General features: G+C 36.5%; 4 protein-coding genes across 6 annotated transcripts; 2 read left to right on the top strand and 2 right to left on the bottom strand.

Annotated features, from left to right (window-relative positions):
* Positions 1-4,982: 4,982 nt before the first annotated feature.
* Positions 4,983-9,306, bottom strand: LOC135148359 (uncharacterized). Its single transcript, XM_064083275.1, has 5 exons — positions 8,826-9,306; positions 8,290-8,748; positions 7,951-8,203; positions 6,838-7,853; positions 4,983-6,759 (listed from the first exon to the last, which is right to left on the bottom strand). Exons 1-5 carry the CDS (start codon positions 9,304-9,306, stop codon positions 5,126-5,128), a joined length of 3,843 nt encoding a protein of 1,280 aa, XP_063939345.1. The 3' UTR covers positions 4,983-5,125.
* A 74-nt stretch (positions 9,307-9,380) lies between these two features.
* Positions 9,381-12,344, bottom strand: LOC108198379 (uncharacterized). 3 transcript variants are annotated; one of them, XM_064083279.1, is made up of 12 exons: positions 11,794-12,344; positions 11,627-11,684; positions 11,409-11,534; positions 11,209-11,300; positions 11,065-11,116; positions 10,844-10,918; positions 10,581-10,769; positions 10,447-10,503; positions 10,124-10,312; positions 9,959-10,015; positions 9,819-9,875; positions 9,381-9,736 (listed from the first exon to the last, which is right to left on the bottom strand). In XM_064083279.1, exons 1-12 carry the CDS (start codon positions 11,800-11,802, stop codon positions 9,381-9,383), a joined length of 1,317 nt encoding a protein of 438 aa, XP_063939349.1. In that variant the 5' UTR covers positions 11,803-12,344. The 3 variants fall into 3 exon arrangements, with proteins under 3 accessions (XP_063939349.1, XP_063939347.1, XP_063939348.1); XM_064083277.1 differs by having other exon boundaries at positions 11,209-11,534; XM_064083278.1 differs by lacking the exon at positions 9,819-9,875 and having other exon boundaries at positions 11,209-11,534.
* On the top strand, positions 12,263-13,569 carry LOC108199376 (heat shock 22 kDa protein, mitochondrial). Its single transcript, XM_017367161.2, has 2 exons — positions 12,263-12,526; positions 12,709-13,569. Exons 1-2 carry the CDS (start codon positions 12,373-12,375, stop codon positions 13,248-13,250), a joined length of 696 nt encoding a protein of 231 aa, XP_017222650.1. The 5' UTR covers positions 12,263-12,372; the 3' UTR covers positions 13,251-13,569.
* Positions 13,570-14,730: 1,161 nt separating this feature from the next.
* Positions 14,731-16,182, top strand: LOC108199375 (delta(12)-fatty-acid desaturase FAD2). The gene has a single exon (XM_017367160.2). The coding sequence runs from the start codon at positions 14,794-14,796 to the stop codon at positions 16,021-16,023; it is 1,230 nt and encodes a 409-aa protein (XP_017222649.2). The 5' UTR covers positions 14,731-14,793; the 3' UTR covers positions 16,024-16,182.
* The last annotated feature ends 364 nt before the right edge of the window (positions 16,183-16,546 follow it).

The raw sequence follows: 16,546 nt of genomic DNA, 5'->3' as shown, positions 1-16,546 counted from the left end.
CTTAAATATCAAAATTTTTTGAAGTATTATAAAGAACAAATTTCTAAATTTGTGTCGTAATGAAATTTTTTTTAACTAATACTTGAAAATTTAAAGTTATGTAAGGTATTATATGTAAAATACTTATGTTACTGTTTAATTTAGAATTGATATTAAAAATATGTGTTTGCCTCTGTTCTGATATAATATTGAATTAGGTCAGACGTTAAATAAATAAAACCCGAGGTATTAAATTTTCTCTTTTGTAATATTTAATCCTTAAAATTTTAAATTTTATTACATACTTCCGTAAGCGATATTTTTTATATGTTTCCTGCAAATTTATTGTATAATATCTTATATTGGGTTTGAATAATATAGTTTCTTTTATAATATAGTTAATATTAAAAAGTTTGTTAGATACCATTGGACAACATTTTAGTTTAATTTTAAAATAAATTTTTTAAAATAATTTGTTAAAAGTTTGCAAATAATATTTTTTTAATTCATACTAACTAATTTCCTTGATAATTTAATGTCCATCTTGATATGAAGCCCAATATAAGATAAAGCCCAGTTGCTCGTTTTGATGGGCTTGTTCATCAAAGATTGCGTTCTCTTTAATTGAATCGAAACAAAATTAGGGGAGAACATTTCGTCGAAGGCAGAAATCAAAGCAGGGCGTTTGGTACAAACAGTTGAGAAAGTTGTTCATCGCTTAGTGGAAGTATCACCCTCTTTTATCAAATTATGAGGTAAGAGTCGTTTGTTTGTAAGTAGACAGATCTTAGTTATTCTTGATTTGTTATTGTTCATCTAAAAAATTAATTATTGTGCTGTTATAACATGTTTAGGTCTATTGAGTGTAGCGGTATAGTAGCTGATAAATTCCTCATTCTGTTGAATCGCAAAGACACTTCGTCAAATACACTGGTAATTTTTATAAAATTTGAGCAGATTATCGTACTTGTTCTGCTTATAGTTGTAACATGTTTTTTTCGAAAAAAACTAACCTAATTTATTACAGAAAATTCCGGCGCAGTTCTGCTCGAAATATGTTGAATTATTGGAAGAATCAATGGAAGTAAAAATGCGCAATGGATATGTTCTACGCGTTCAACTTGATTTACTGAAATGTGAAATAAAGGGTTTTTTGTGGTTTTATAAGGACTTGGAGCTTAAAGGGGGGGGAGTTGCTTCTTTTTGAATATTTTGGACGTTTGAACTTTAACGTTTACATAATTGGGGCTAATGGTTCAGAGATTGAGTACCCAAGCAGAGTACATTGTCTTCAACAGTGTTTGCCGAGAAGAGGTTAACTGCCTTTAGAAGCCTGGTATATTTCTTAGACATATGAAAGTAAAGTAATTATATTATTGTGTCTTATTTTGCAGTAAACCTGGTAGATGGTGGCTGGAGATTTGTCAGCAATTATATTTCTGGGGAAATGGTTTTTGATGAAATTGTAAGCCTATGTATAACTTTCCCCAAATGTAGTTAGGAATTATGGTATGTAACCATGTTGCTTTATATTTTAGGATCCTCCTGAGGGATTTATTGATTGCTGCGGGAAATCCCTACCTGATCGTATCATATTTGTTCTTCGTAATGGGAAAAAAATTGTTGGTTCATATAATTCACAAAGTTGTCGACTCAGTGGTCTGCGAAAAATGTTTGATATATTAGGAACCCATAGTATGAGTTCTTTGCAGTTTTTTTTGTTCACCTATGATGGGTGTGAAATGATTTTCATTTCTGCATTTGATCACGAGAAAAATGAGATACTCTTCCCAGGGACACCACTTTGCATGGGTAAGCCCGTTCATTGCCTTGACGTGATTCTTGTAACCGATTTATGTTATTTCATGCATTTATTTTTCTTGACAATTATTCTTTTTAGATGCAAATGGTTCGTATCCGTTGTTGAGCAATTATTTTCAAATTACTGTTGAAAATAAGCACCTGCGCGATGACTGCTTTGCTGTTGTAAGTAGATCTTATGTGTAATTTCTATTTGAAATTAGCCTTTGAAAATATTTCTGGTATTACGTCTTTATACGGTTTTGTATTTCCACAGGAGATCTCGAATGAATTCAAGGACTTGTTCGAGGATTGGCACAACTTTCAGTACATTAACATCTATTCGGGAACTTGCTGTTGGAGACTTCTAATAAGGAAACGGGACGACCATCACTGTGCGACAATTGAAGATGGGTGGAAAATGCTGTGTGATGGTTTGGAGTTGAGTGTTGGAAATATATGTATCTTTGAATGCCCAGCATTATCTTATGATCAATTCAGAATCAGAGTTTTGGAAGGGGACGAAGATATATGAAAACAAATTGAATACCAATCTGTTTTCCATTAACCTTATAAATTGTAATGTTTGAGTTCTTAAACTGTGGCATTGATTTGAACAGGTGTTGAATTTGTGTTTGTGAGATAGATCATCTTGTGCTCAATTTCAACTACTTTAACTCTTATCGTTGTTGTTTGTATTGCGTAATGATTTTATTTTTTAACATTTGTCAGTCGTCTAAGCTTTAACTTAAGTAAATTAGATCTACTTTCGATGTTTTAATATTTCCATATATACTAAACAGGGTAGACAACATATCAAACAACTGCATAAGGTAGTTTATTTAATTTGTAAAATAAGATTTTTAAGATTCAATAAATATAATAAATTTTCTATAAATTTGTCAGTTGAAAATAGCAAATGAAATTGAAATTATATAAATAAAAAAAGTTGGGAATTTTTTAACGTCGACTTTCACATTATGTGATTTTTTTATTAGAATAATATTGAAGAGAAAACCGTAGTTGATCATTTATTTATACGGAAAAAAATTTCCTATTTGTAGACTGTATGATTGAATATATGAAAAAATTGAATCCGTCGAAAGAAATTATTCAGTACACAGTTTGTAGCGCTCAAATTTTTAGGATTAGCTATAACTGGATATGATTTTTTTACCCGAACGAACTTTGAACATAACACAGCATTTCTTATAAAGCATTGGGATACGTGCCACGAATTATCGTCAATTAGCTGGTGGGATGACGGCGTATTACATAAAAATTATGAATTCTGGTGGAGTTCATTTCCATAATTTGATTTAATGGATTTTTTAAATCAAGTGACTTGCAGTGCCTAGTATTAGCCTATAAGATATTTATAGCATTACACGGCAAGTAGGTCTGCTCGGTTATTTAACCTATTCGTATTCTGTGCTCCCAATACTGTATTAAACCTATGAATTAAATAATGGTGGAAAATCTATCACTGTATAAAGTACATGCAGAAGAAACCGAGCGTGCGTGATGAACCAATCAATGATATCAGCATTAAGATGCAGGTAAAAATTATCTACGATAGCAGAGAGACAAACACATTCATATGAAATTTCAATAATAATATATAAGATGAGATATAGTTAAAAAACTTTAGATTACAAATTTCATCTGCTTAATAACCTCGGAAAATCTTGAAGTTCATCATGAGAATCATGCATTCCGAGCAAGAGGAGTTGACAATCTCCTTGTATGAACAACCAAGACCAAAAACATCCATATTATGATCCTCCCCAGAAACAAAAGAGGAGCATACACCATTCTGGGGGAAGATGTCTGGGCGATAATACCGGTTGCAATTGTACTTTCTGTAACGTCCTTTCAGAGTAGTGCAGTTCTTTTCAACTTTGGCCCTAAATTCTGAATCAGTAGCACACTTGGCATGCAGAATGACAGCGTTTTCACGGAGTGTGGATGGGTGATAGAGAGTGTGGAAAATGTGGTAAGCAAGGAAGGACATACTGTCATGAGCTGATATGCTTTTCAAGATTTGTAGGTGATGTTGAGGATTTTTTGCTTTAATCAGGTTCTTACAGGAGACATAGCACATAGCGCCTTTGACACCAATCTCTGCACTGTGCTTGACAAAGTTGTTGAAAACCCTACATTCGAGATTTTTAAACGGTTCAACTACCTCATGAACTCTACTCCAATCTAAATTGTTGAGCAGGGTCGCCAGAGTCTCCGAAGTTTGAAAAGGGAACCAGACCTGAATGAAGAAGAACAGATCAATGAAACCATCTTCTTGCAGCAGAGAACATATTTTCAGAATGATATCAACATCAAGCAAAATCAGCGGTGACATCGAAGTACAAATCTTCCGCTTCTTGGTTGGAGGTGAGTTTTGGAGTTCATTCATTTTGGTTAAGATGGGCGTATGGCTTTCTGAAAGAAGTCTGGTTATATGTACAAATCAGACAATGGTTATGAAGGGACATATAAAGTTGCAACATGAATAAATGAAGGGACAAATAAACAGACGACCATGTATCATTTTAAATTTTTAATAAATGAAAAGTTATTTGTGGTCATATTATCAAAAGCCTCATAAAATCGCGTGCATCCCGTGTTGTTTATATTTCACTATTTGTATTATATCTGTAGCGAGTTCAGCATTTACATAACAGTTAATCGAAGATGTTTAAACATATTGCTGAAAATTCTTTCTAAGAAACATGGATAATTGATTTAATTATACAACTTTTTTCTGTTTTTTATATTTTAGTTTTGAGATGTGCATCTTTTCATTTTTTTTGTGATTGGTAAATTATGTGATTGAATGGTTTGATGATGTACTTTTATGAAAACAAAATAAATTAGGAAATTAAAAAATTGAGCACCCAGTTACCGCACTTAAAAATGTGTGTGCAAAAGTCTGCCATAAAATGAAAAGAAACAGATGGAGCGGTGTTAAAGAAACAGTGCTATAGAAGTTGACGATTGAACCAAATTAATTTAGTTACGGATTAAGTTAAATATTAAAAATAGTCACTTTATGCAAATGTTTAATTTAGATTGTTAATGTTAAATATTTTCAACTTAAACTTTGTGAATTTATATTTGTTAGTTGTTATATAATATATTCAGTAACGAATAAAACATTTAGTGCATGGAAAAATATTTTGTCACGTGTTTTATTCTTTGTGAGTTATCCTTTTGACACAATGCATTACTTTTTCAAATAAACAAAAGTAGGAGTACATCGAAAAATAGGATAGCCATACTCTGCAAGTAAGCTGCTTGCAGTATGAAAAACATAGTCTCCAATTAGGAGGTGTTTCATAGGGTCATTCTATCTTAAACTATAAAATACCTCCGGATACACAACATTTTCTGTTCTGCGACTACATCTGCCCAGATCGTCATCTATGAAAATTCGTAGCCCTTCAGGAGAAGTAACACGGCTGATGGCAACATATAATTGGCCATGACTGAAAACAGGTTTCGGAAGATATAAACCAACAAATGAAAGGGATTGTCCTTGTGATTTGTTGATTGTCATTGCATAACAAATTTGTAGCGGGAGCTGATTCCGAATAAATTTGAAAGGGAGCTTGGTATCACTGGGACAACACTCGATTCTTGGAATAAAAAAACGCAGGCCAGCAGAGGATCCACATATAACCTCACACTGCACAGAATGTTTGAGGCATTTTGTGACTACCATCCGGGTTCCGTTGCACAGCCCCACTGTTTGATCAAGATTCCTCATTAACATTACCATTGCACCTTCCTTCAGTATCAGCTCATGAGCAGGAACACCAGGCATATTAAAATTGTGCAAGTACTCGGATGGAAAACACATAGGAAAATCAGATTCAGATCCACCAAACTCCTGAGCTTCATCTCGGCTGTAGTATGATACTGCTTCCCCTGGCAATTTATCCACAATCACAGAGTTTATCTCAGCAGCAGTTTTGTTTGTTGGCGTAAGGATTGCTCTTTCGGCAAGATACTGTGGAGAATGGTACATTTTTTGAAGGTCAGGAAACACCGCATCAACAATTTTTTCAACGGAGTTTGAATCTGACATGTTGCAATAGCCATCAGGCAGATCAATATCAAACTCAGTGATGCCATCTTTTGATTTATCTACATTTGAAAATGAACCATCACCAATAGATAAAACCCATTTGGCAAACTGCCTCAGAACCTCATTCCTCTCTTCACTATCTGATTGGCCTAAGCGCATGTTACGATTCAGTGTAAATACCTTGCAAAATTTCCATACCCGAGATCGGGTGATGCTGGCATTGACAACATCTGCACGAGAGGCAAATGGAATTACGGGAAGGACTTGTCTGAAATCACCACCAAAAACTATTGTTATTCCACCAAAAGGTTGATGATATCTTTGTGGATCAACTGATTTCATCAAATCACGTAGTGTACGATCCAAACATTCAAACGCGTAGCGATGAGTCATTGGTGCTTCATCCCATATAATCAAACTTGTTTCTTTAATAAGTGCAGCAATATCAGAGTCGTGTGCTATATTGCAGACAGAAAAATCATCAAGAATGATAGGAATTTTGAAGCGCGAATGAGCAGTACGGCCACCTGGAAGAAGAGTTGCAGCTATTCCAGATGATGCTACTGGCAACACAATTTTACGCTGTGATCGTAACTTGTGTATCAGAGTTCTCCACAGAAATGTCTTCCCACAGCCACCACTACCATAAACAAAAAAAACACCACCCTGTTCTTTCTCGACAGCAGTAATTATTTCTTCAAAAACTTTCATCTGATCTTCATTGCAATTCTCAATCAGTTTGTCAAATTCGTTCTGCATGGCAACAACATCATAGTTTGTCTCATCCAGTATGAGATTATTTGTTCCTATATTCAGATAAATCGGCGGAGGTTGTGGTAGCATTGGATAATCAGACAAACTCTTTCCAACAGCCTTTAACAACTTATGAACATCTGAAAATGAGAACAGAAGAAGTTATGAGGCATAATATCATCCGGGGCATTTAATGAAATGTAGTTTTTATTTTATACCTGCAAGAGCATGGTTTTGAATCTCCTCGTCACTGAGAATGAGTAAGGGATTGCCAGTGCTTTTCCGCCGTTGCTGTAATATATCATCAGTCAAAGATTCAATATGTGAAGACCATAGTTTGAAAATATCGTTCACCTGGCTATTGACAATGATGTGAACAAAAAGTTGTCTGATCTGGGCTGCAAACCCACATTTTGCACACTCTGCAATAACCTCATGCCATTCATTATCATCATTGAGAAAACCATAATGGTTAGCAGCTTCCTGAAATGAATTGTACAGTTTTCCATCTATTGTCCTTAGAGCCTCGAATGAAACTGGTCCTTTTATCCGGGAGAGAAGCATACGCAAATACCAGACATCGCCGCTACTATGGTGGCAGTAGGTCAATCGCCCTATTTGGAATCCCTTTTTACGGGGGTTCCAAGAACACAGAGAATCGTGCCAGACATAATGTTTTGGAATTTCATCGTATGTATACTCCCTGGCATTAGGGTCAATGGTATTGAGATGAAAGAATGCCTCCAACTTGCTTCTGCGTGATTTTTCTCTGTTTACAACCTTCTTCAAAGGTTCATCTGATCTCCATGTGCACGAACGTTTTCCTGGAAGGTGGAAAGGTAAACGCTCAACGGATATTGACCTATAATGTATGTCAAAACCAAAGGTACGATATGCAGATTCAGCTCCACATATATATCTTCCATCAAAATATTGTTGAATCTCGTCTACAGGGTCATCTGGCTTTGTTTTTTGGGTCACTCTGGAACCACGAATTTCAATAGTTGCTCTGTCAGGACCTTTCAAACAATATTTAAACAAATATTTTATGTTGCGAGCATGACAGCATATTTCGATATTGATATGACACTGGTATTTTACCAGAAGATCTCTGTTATATGGGACAACCCATTGATTATCCAGCTGCGCGTTTCTAACTTTAACTGTAATCCCAGAATTCGTCCTCTTGTACACGGGGAAACCGGAATCATCAAAAGTTGTGCTATTTGCATACCTGTTTGATTATGGTTAGTCAGAAAAAGTTAGGTAATAACATTCGAGTAATGCAGGTTTTGTTAGTTGGGAAGTGGTAATCTAAAATTTGTACTCACTTTTTGGGAAAATGCCTAGAACACTTGTGATTAACCATGCAGGGAGATTTTGGGAATTCAGGACCACACGGGCCATGGATCATAAACTGTTTGACAGCTTCATAACCAGCTGGATCAATCTGTGGATCAGGTATTTCAGCTGAAACGAATTTGTCAACATCTCTTTTCAATTTTACCTTCGATTCTGAATCAAGCCATATCAGCATATGAACGTGAGGCAGACCGCGCTTTTGGAATTCAACAACATACATAACTGAAAGCAAAATAAGCAAAGGCAAAGAAATTTAATGATAAATAGAGCACATGTTTAGAAACTAATGTATGCTCTGAACATTATACCTCCAATGCATGTTCCAAAGAAACTTTCTTGTCGTATATCATGGAGCAGCTGATTAAGTTTTAGCTTAAATACTCTAGCAATGATATCTGGATTGTCGACAGGGGTACCATATGGAATCAGCTTCATCATCTCAATAACCTCTGGCCACATAGGATTTGATGTCATTGTAAGGAAAATATCTGGGTGACCAATGTGTCGACATACAGCGAGAGCATCCTGGAAATTCTGTTGCATATATCGCTTTGATCCAACATAGCCCGCTGGTAGAATGAAACTCTTTCCAAGATTAGTTTTATCTAGATCACCAGATCGTATAGTATCGCATATGTGACTGTACAACTCACTCCTTAGAGTGGTCTGATGAGTTCTGTACCACCATAGACGGGCCTGCTCAATTGTAGAAAATGCATCTACAATATACTGTTGAAACAGTCGTCCACCAAGTCTTGGCGACATGCCTACAGAACCAAAATAGATATGAATAGGCAAGTATACAAAGAATAACAAAAGTTGGGAAATATTATAAAATACATACCTTCATTGTGCCTGACCTGAAGTCTGTATGCATAATAATCCTTCAAGGTGATGCTTTCTCTTGTTTTACCACGCTGCTCTTCAGTTGCCTCATATTTTAATCCTAGGTGGAACCCATCTTCACCATTAGGAAAAAGTAAAGGATATTGCAACGCCATTAATTTAGGGTGAATGTTGGGAATCCTTTGTAATCCTAATTTGATTTCATCAACTATCACATCACGGCTCTGATCAGTCTCCTCTTGATCGCCGACCAAGATTCCAGCTACTTCGTTTGAAGGTCCAGGTCGATTTTCCCTCCCATCAGTTGCTTTAGATACCTTCAGAAAGATATCCAATTCAACAACATTATCCTTTTCAAACCTGTCACGGGCAGTTCGGAATTTCTTCACAAGTTCATTCTTTTCATCCAACATTACAATCAGACCGCTCACAATTTCTTGATCAATTTCATCAGAACGATCAACCTCAATCCACCTCATTCTGTTTTGAACCTCATTAGCAGTGTCGTAGATATATAGTTGTGAGAATTTGGGATCCTTCCCTTCATCTGGAATCAAGGAACCAAAAAGGTGATGGTTTGACCATTCAACTTATAAATGTAAGGCGATCCACCTCTATTTATAGATGTATCGACATTGCCACCAGTTGATGTGAAGGCAAACATAGTATTATATACCCGTGTATTACGGTGAAAGTGAGGACCTTTGATTGGATCATTGTAAAGTTGCCAAAGATATGATGGTGTTCTTGGGGCCGGTGGAAGCTTGACTTTACCATTGCCACAGCATATAGTGTACTTGAACAAAGCCTTTTTGACACCTTTATTAGATCTCTCCTCAGGCCACATTATAGATTGACATTTGACACATTTCCCCGTAGGTGGACCTAGGAAACCATACCCTTCTGGAACTGCATAACATTGGGATGGTGTTACTTAATTGAAATCTAAAAAATTTGAAAAAAAATAGATTAGTTTTTTGGAAATTGATACCAGGTTTTAGATTTTTATCATATCTGGAGTTAAATTCCTCGTCATGTTCGGAATAATCTAATTTAAATGCACAGCGTTAGAGAGAGTTGAAATATTATGTAACAGTAAGAAAACAATAGTCCAAGAAAAACAGACAATACCATCATCGCCAAGGAAGTCATCATACACTTGATGATCTGCAATGAATGAGGATTCTCCTGAATATAAACCATAACAATGTTCAGTTTACTGCATTTATGCATCTAAATTGGGAGTAGTATTTATGTATAAGCAATTTATTATTTTCTGGTAAGAGAATCACACACCGTCATCAAGATGAGTACACAAAACAGAATCATCAAGTGGATTTGTCTGATTGGTTAAAATGTTTCTGGTTATACAACTAAGATCCTCAGCCACGTGGAGTTTAGATTTGTTTGTTCTTTGTTTAGGCATCTGTTGCGAATGAACACCCAGCTGATCATCAGCTGGCTCCCTTCTCTTACCCGGCACAGCTGTACAATAATATATGATGTAAGAAAAGTTATCTACATTGAGCCAAAGAATCACAGAAACATAAAAAACTGTACTGGAGTGTGGCCTTATATTAATCCAAGGATAAATTCAGAGTAAAAGATTATGTAAACACCATGATCGGTAATAAAGTGGTCACACATTTGGTCATCTGCAATGAATGAGGATTCTCCTGAATATAAAGCATAAGAATGTTAAGCTTAGATCAAGTATGTATATATTTATTTCATTTCTCAGTGTCGCAAATACCGTCATCAAGATGAGTGGACAAAACAGAAGCATGAACTGGATATGTCTGGTTGCCTGGAATGTTTGTGGTAAAACAACTAAGATCCTTGGCCATGTGAAGTTTAGATTTCTTTCCTCTTGGTTTAAAAATCTGCTGCGGATGAACATTATGCTCATCATCAGCTGCCTTCCTTCTCTTAGGCTGCACACCTGGGAAATAATATGGTTCTCTAACAAAAGTAATCTAAACTGAGGAAATAAAGAGAGGATCAAGAAGTTCGTACTGGAATTTGGTTTAGTATTAAACCGCTGAATATCATCACTCAAGCAACTTTGCAGAGGAGTAGCTGTGCTGTTGACTGAATCATAAAAAAGGACTCAAATAATAGGTTAATTGGTACAGATGCATGAGCATAATTATGTGATTCATAAGGAGCTCCACGATTTAACAAATTAATTATGCATAATACCAATTTGATTTAATTATGAATAAGGAGCTGTTTACCATTATTGTTTTCAGAAGAGAAAAGACCTCTGCTAGGCAGATGAACATTGGCCTAGCAAACAACAATCTGAACGTTATTTCTGAACTCTAAATCTTATGGAATGTTAAGTGAGTGCACATGTTTGAAAACAGCAAGGAACAAACCTTGTGGAATAAATCAATGGAACCAGGAGATCTAGAAACACAATCAGCGCATGCAGCAGCCAATCCCTTTTTAGTACTAACAATAATGTTGACTTTTATAGTGGACAAAAAAAAGACGGTGTGAGGCCTATGCTTTATACCTGAGTGAAACGCATAACAATTTAAAAGGTCGATGTACGTGGAAAACATAAGAATCATACCTTTTTTAGACACATTGGCTGAGACAGCACCCCGGTGATCTGAGTGTATGGCATCGAAAGACGATTTGAGAGAAGAGCAGTTTGTTAAGTTTGTCAGATCAGTGAAGGGCGTCCTAGGCGCTTTTCCTGTAAATGAGTGCAAAGAAATTAACTCTGAAATAAAATCAAACACATGGGGGACATAAAAAAATGTAGCAGAATGAAGTTAAATCTGTAACCTTTTCCATCCCTGTTATCAGAAGCAACATCAGAATAATGACGGCATCCCCTTTTAAGCTGAAAAACCGAACACAGGTTTTGTATAATAAAATAATCCTTATGAGAGTTGACGCCTTAAGGGAAAACGGCAAAGCAACTTGAATAATAACATTACAATGAAACTTACATCGTCCATGAATTTCTCCAGCTGAAGTGTCGACTTTCACTGACTCGGCGAAGAAAAATGGAGAGAAAAAAGAAGCTCGTGCTTTTGAATTTGAAATTCAAAATGCAAATATGCTGCATTATGATTAGATATACATAAAGATTGAGGTCCATCTGAATAGAAGCATTAGCCATTGGTTCGCTACGTTACCCAGCAGTTCCACCCGCCAAATTTAAACATATTAAAAACAAAAAAGTAGCAAGCCTCCGCAGTTTTGAAAGTAAGGCACGTGGGTGCTGGCATGACACGTGAGTCTTGGGAAAAAATAGCTAAATCTGAATGGCATGAGGCGTGAATAGAATGCTGAAGAGGGGCAATGGGTGTAATCTACCAACTAAAATGGGAGGAGTATCTATCTATTTATAGATATTTTAAAATACGTATAAAAATGTTAAAAATATTCATAAAAAAATGTATTCAAACACGAAAAGACATTTTATCGAACACTTGCAATTAAATGAAAAAGCATCATCTCTCTCACGTTCACAATTCACAATTGCATAAACCCTAGACTACATTTCTAATTGCCAATCAACAACAATGGCTACTTCCCTTTGTGTGAAGAAACTGCTAAGTTCTTCAACTGTCCTCTCTAAATCCCAATTTGCTTCAAGTCTCTTTACTGCCGCCTCTCCGTCGACACTCTTTAACACCAACAATCTCTCCCCCGTTCGCCGCGCCTTTCCTCTCTCAGGTTCCCTCTCTCTCTCTCTCTCTCTCTCTCTCTCTCTCTCCCCCCCCCTCCCTCTCTTCAATCTAAGTTTGTCGCTAATTTTTTCTATACGTATATTTTTAGCTAAATATTGAATGAATGACTATAGTAAGGTTTAATCTGATTTGTGATTTGTGCTATTTTGATTTGATTGAATAAAAAAGATGATGTGTTGGATCCGATGTCTGCGACTCGAAGCCTCAGCCAGATCCCCCTTGCGTCACCATTATCCAATGGAATTGGTGGCAGGCGTGGCTGGGAGGTGAATCGTAGTTATAGTACTTTGCTTGGACTCGGCAAAGAGGAGGATGTTAAGGCTCCGGTTAGGAAGAAGAGTTTCACCAAAATATGCATGGTTATTAAAACTTTCGACAATAAAAATGCGGAGGAACAAACTTATCCAGCTCACCAAAATAAAATTAGATTGCCTACTAAACGATCCTTGTTTACTGTTTTGCGATCGCCTCATGTTGATAAGAAGTCTAGAGAACAATTTTTTTTGACAACAAAGAAACAACATCTGGTCATACAAGCGGAAAGGCATGAATTGGCCAAAAAGTACTTTTGGTTGAAGCGCCACCGTATAATGGGAGCTCAATTTGAAGTCAAGTTTTTTTGCAAGACCCGTTTTCAACGTGCAAGGGGAAGAGATGGGTTAAGTGATAGCAGGGAGAGCGAACCTGCTCCAGCCCTAGCTTCTATTTGAAATTGAAAGTGTTGGGACTTAGGAGATATGACTGTCGGATGAATTTGCTGGAGAAGTAGTATAAACTTGATGCACTTAAGGCGGGAGTGTTGCAGGTTGCGGTTCCTGAGTTGTATGCATGCCGCTTTTAATTTTTGTTGCTAGTTTATTGCTGTCTCCCTACAATTTCTAATGGTGGTTTGTCAACCTTTGTGTTGTTGTTGGTGTTTACTTTTCAGAGTCGCTTTCCTGTGAACACAATTTTACTTGGCAAAAAAGAAGAAAAGAGGACTGATGTTTTCCATGTTTCTATTGATTTTATATATAATTTTCTAATGTAGTTGGTCTCGGAGCAGTAGTGATTGTGATTTTAAGTTTTAACTGGTGAAATGCAATTGAATCCTTTGAAATGGTGAAAATGTTGATATAGATGTTACTATGTGAGTTTATTTGTGAGTTCAAATCTTGTTACTTATAATCAATGTTGTGTATACTTTATGGTTCTTTTATCTTCTCTAGTCGGTTCATAGAATTCTGATGAGAAAAGCAGATTTTATAGATTGTCGATGGATGATACTTGTTTGATTTTAAGTCCATGGGCCATGGCATAGAAGTGACTTACTAGAAGTAAAAGTGCTCTTTGATGAGAACATTCTATGTCATTTATGAATGTTGTGAATATACTGATTTTGTTGATGATACTAACTAGTATTACATATGTTTGAGTTCATGATCCTCTTGTCATCTCACATTACCTGTTTGAAGAGATTTGGCGGGCTCCTATTCCTTGATTGTAGCCTCTTGGGTGAGTATCTATGTAAATTATAATATTTGATGACTGATTTAATCTTTTTTGATCTTTCCACCCTTCACTTTTATGTTATACACTACTTAATATGCCATTCACTTTACCGTGTATTCTATGTATATTGAGTATACTTTATACTAGCTATTGCTATAAAAACATTAAATAGAATAATTGAAGCAAATGCTTCCAGAAATGCATAAACTACTATCGATAAAACTATCTAATTCGTTAATTTTGAGGTCCAATGTCTGTTCTTACAACATTTAGGAAGTTTATATATGCGTATCCATAACAGCGAACATGTCAGAAGCTATTGGTTCTGAATGTTAAACCAGTGAAACGTCATCAGTTCAAATTATATGCTTGCAGTTTCCCCCAGCTTTTTACATATGAAACTTTATTATCTGCAAATATAACTGAGATATATGTATGACTCAATTTTCGTTTTCTAGTCTAACGTCAGCCACCATATCTGTTATTGCAATAACTAAAAGAATAAAATCAGGAAAAAAAGAAAAAGAAGAAGAGATATGCATGTTAAAAGAGAGTACTACTGCATAATTTATAAAAGTACAGCCGCCGAGGGAGACCTCGAAATGTAGAGAAAACACACATTGAAAATGACTGTACTAGTGCATTTTCCTACTCTTTTCAAAGTTGTTTATTCAAACTTTTCCCTGGCTGGCGGGCTGGCGGGCGCTTTAAGCTTCACCACACTTCTATCTACGAACATGTTCATATCAGATATCCCTATAAATGTACATGCGAGGTGTTCTAAGGAAATACAGAGCAACTTCAACTAAACACACAACAAAAACCAAGAGTGAGGGAACAATGGGTGCAGGTGGGCGAATGTCGGATCCTCCTACAGCCAAAAAAACTGAAACAGAAGCACTTCGACGCGCTCCTCATGAGAAACCTCCTTTTACCATTGGTGACCTCAAGAAAGCCATTCCTGCCCATTGCTTTGAAAAATCACTCATAACTTCTTTTCGTTACCTCATTCAAGATCTCCTCATGGCCTATGCCCTCTACTTTGTTGCTACTAATTACATTGACCAGTATCTTCCCCATCCAATCAACTACTTGGGTTGGGCTGCTTACATTGCTGTCCAGGGGTGTGTCTTGACGGGAGCTTGGGTTGTAGGCCATGAATGTGATCATGACGCCTTTAGCGATTATGGTTGGGTGAACGACCTTGTTGGCCTTATTGTCCACTCTTCTCTCATGGTCCCTTATTTCTCTTGGAAAATTAGCCACAGACGTCACCACGCCAACACCCAGTCGCTTGAGAATGATGAAGTTTATGTTCCCAGATTCAAGTCCAACATCAGGAACTACTACAAAATTCTCAACAACCCACCCGGTCGTGTACTTGTCTGGGTTACCACACTTCTCATAGGTTTCCCTTTATATTTGATGTTTAATGTTTCTGGACACAAGTATGAGAGGTGGACTTCCCACTATGATCCCCATAGCCCACTTTACACAGAACGTGAGCGCAAGCAGATCATTGTGTCTGATCTTGCCATTCTTGCTGTTATCTATGGGCTGTACAATCTAGTATTAGCCAAAGGATTTGTCTGGGTTTTCTGTGTTTATGGAGGTCCACTGCTCGTTGTCAACGGATGGTTCACATTGATCACCATCCTCAACCATACTCATCCTTCTGTGCCTTACTACGATTCAACTGAATGGGACTGGTTGAGGGGAGCTCTATGCACTGTTGACAGAGACTATGGAATATTGAACAAGGTGTTCCACAATGTCTGCAATGCTCATGTCTGTCACCACATTTTCTCCATGATCCCACATTACCACGGACTTGAAGCCACAGAGGCCATGAAGCCTGTATTGGGTGATTATTATCAGTATGATGGAACTCCTATTCTTAAGGCAATGTACAGAGAAATGAAGGAATGCATTTACGTGGAGAAGGATGAAGGCGAGACCAAAGGAGTCTACTGGTACAGAAAGGATATTTAGCTCATTGTGTTAGAGATTACCTCGATTTAATTCTTTCACTTATTTCTGCATTGTCTTTGTTTATTCCTAGTAACTTTAGATTGTCTAAATGTGATGTTGTACAATAAGGATAAGAAGTTGAAAACAAATTTTCAATGCAATACAGAGAATTTTCAGAATTATAGCAATCTCAAACAATTTTTCTCATACAAGTCATCTGGGTCTATAGGTCATCTCAAACAATAAAGAAAGAGTATTGAACTATCGACCTAAAAGACACTGGACTTGATATTAACTTGCATTTCATAATCTCAGATCATCTGTTTGGAGAATTTGACAAACTTCATGTTCCTTGATGGGAGCCTCTTGTTTACAAATTAAAGGTTTAGGTGGCATCACCAGATCCGCGTCTCCTTCAAGCATTTCAATAACTTTGCTCATTGACGGACGCTCACTTGGTTTCATCTGTATACACCACACGGCTACTATTATCATCTTCTGTACCAATTTATGTTCATCCTCAGCAGCATCTTCCAGTTCAATC

Source organism: Daucus carota, chromosome 8 (genome assembly GCF_001625215.2).
Source record: "Daucus carota subsp. sativus chromosome 8, DH1 v3.0, whole genome shotgun sequence".
Classification (NCBI taxonomy): domain Eukaryota; kingdom Viridiplantae; phylum Streptophyta; class Magnoliopsida; order Apiales; family Apiaceae; genus Daucus; species Daucus carota.
Note: the sequence above shows the minus strand (reverse complement) of the source record. Positions and strands in the feature narration are given on the sequence as shown.

Coding starts and splice junctions, on each gene's coding strand:
- LOC108198379 (XM_064083277.1), bottom strand. Junction 10,770..10,843: donor TAATACTAAACCAAATTCCA/GTACGAACTTCT, acceptor ATTATTTCCCAG/GTGTGCAGCCTAAGAGAAGG. Junction 10,016..10,123: donor GTGTACTCATCTTGATGACG/GTGTGTGATTCT, acceptor GTTTATATTCAG/GAGAATCCTCATTCATTGCA.
- LOC108199376 (XM_017367161.2), top strand. CDS start 12,373: ATGGCTACTTCCCTTTGTGTGAAGAAACTGCTAAGTTCTTCAACTGTC. Junction 12,527..12,708: donor CCGCGCCTTTCCTCTCTCAG/GTTCCCTCTCTC, acceptor TGAATAAAAAAG/ATGATGTGTTGGATCCGATG.
- LOC108199375 (XM_017367160.2), top strand. CDS start 14,794: ATGTACATGCGAGGTGTTCTAAGGAAATACAGAGCAACTTCAACTAAA.
- LOC135148359 (XM_064083275.1), bottom strand. CDS start 9,306: ATGAGGTGGATTGAGGTTGATCGTTCTGATGAAATTGATCAAGAAATT. Junction 8,749..8,825: donor TCAGGTCAGGCACAATGAAG/GTATGTATTTTA, acceptor TTGGTTCTGTAG/GCATGTCGCCAAGACTTGGT. Junction 7,854..7,950: donor TCTAGGCATTTTCCCAAAAA/GTGAGTACAAAT, acceptor ATAATCAAACAG/GTATGCAAATAGCACAACTT.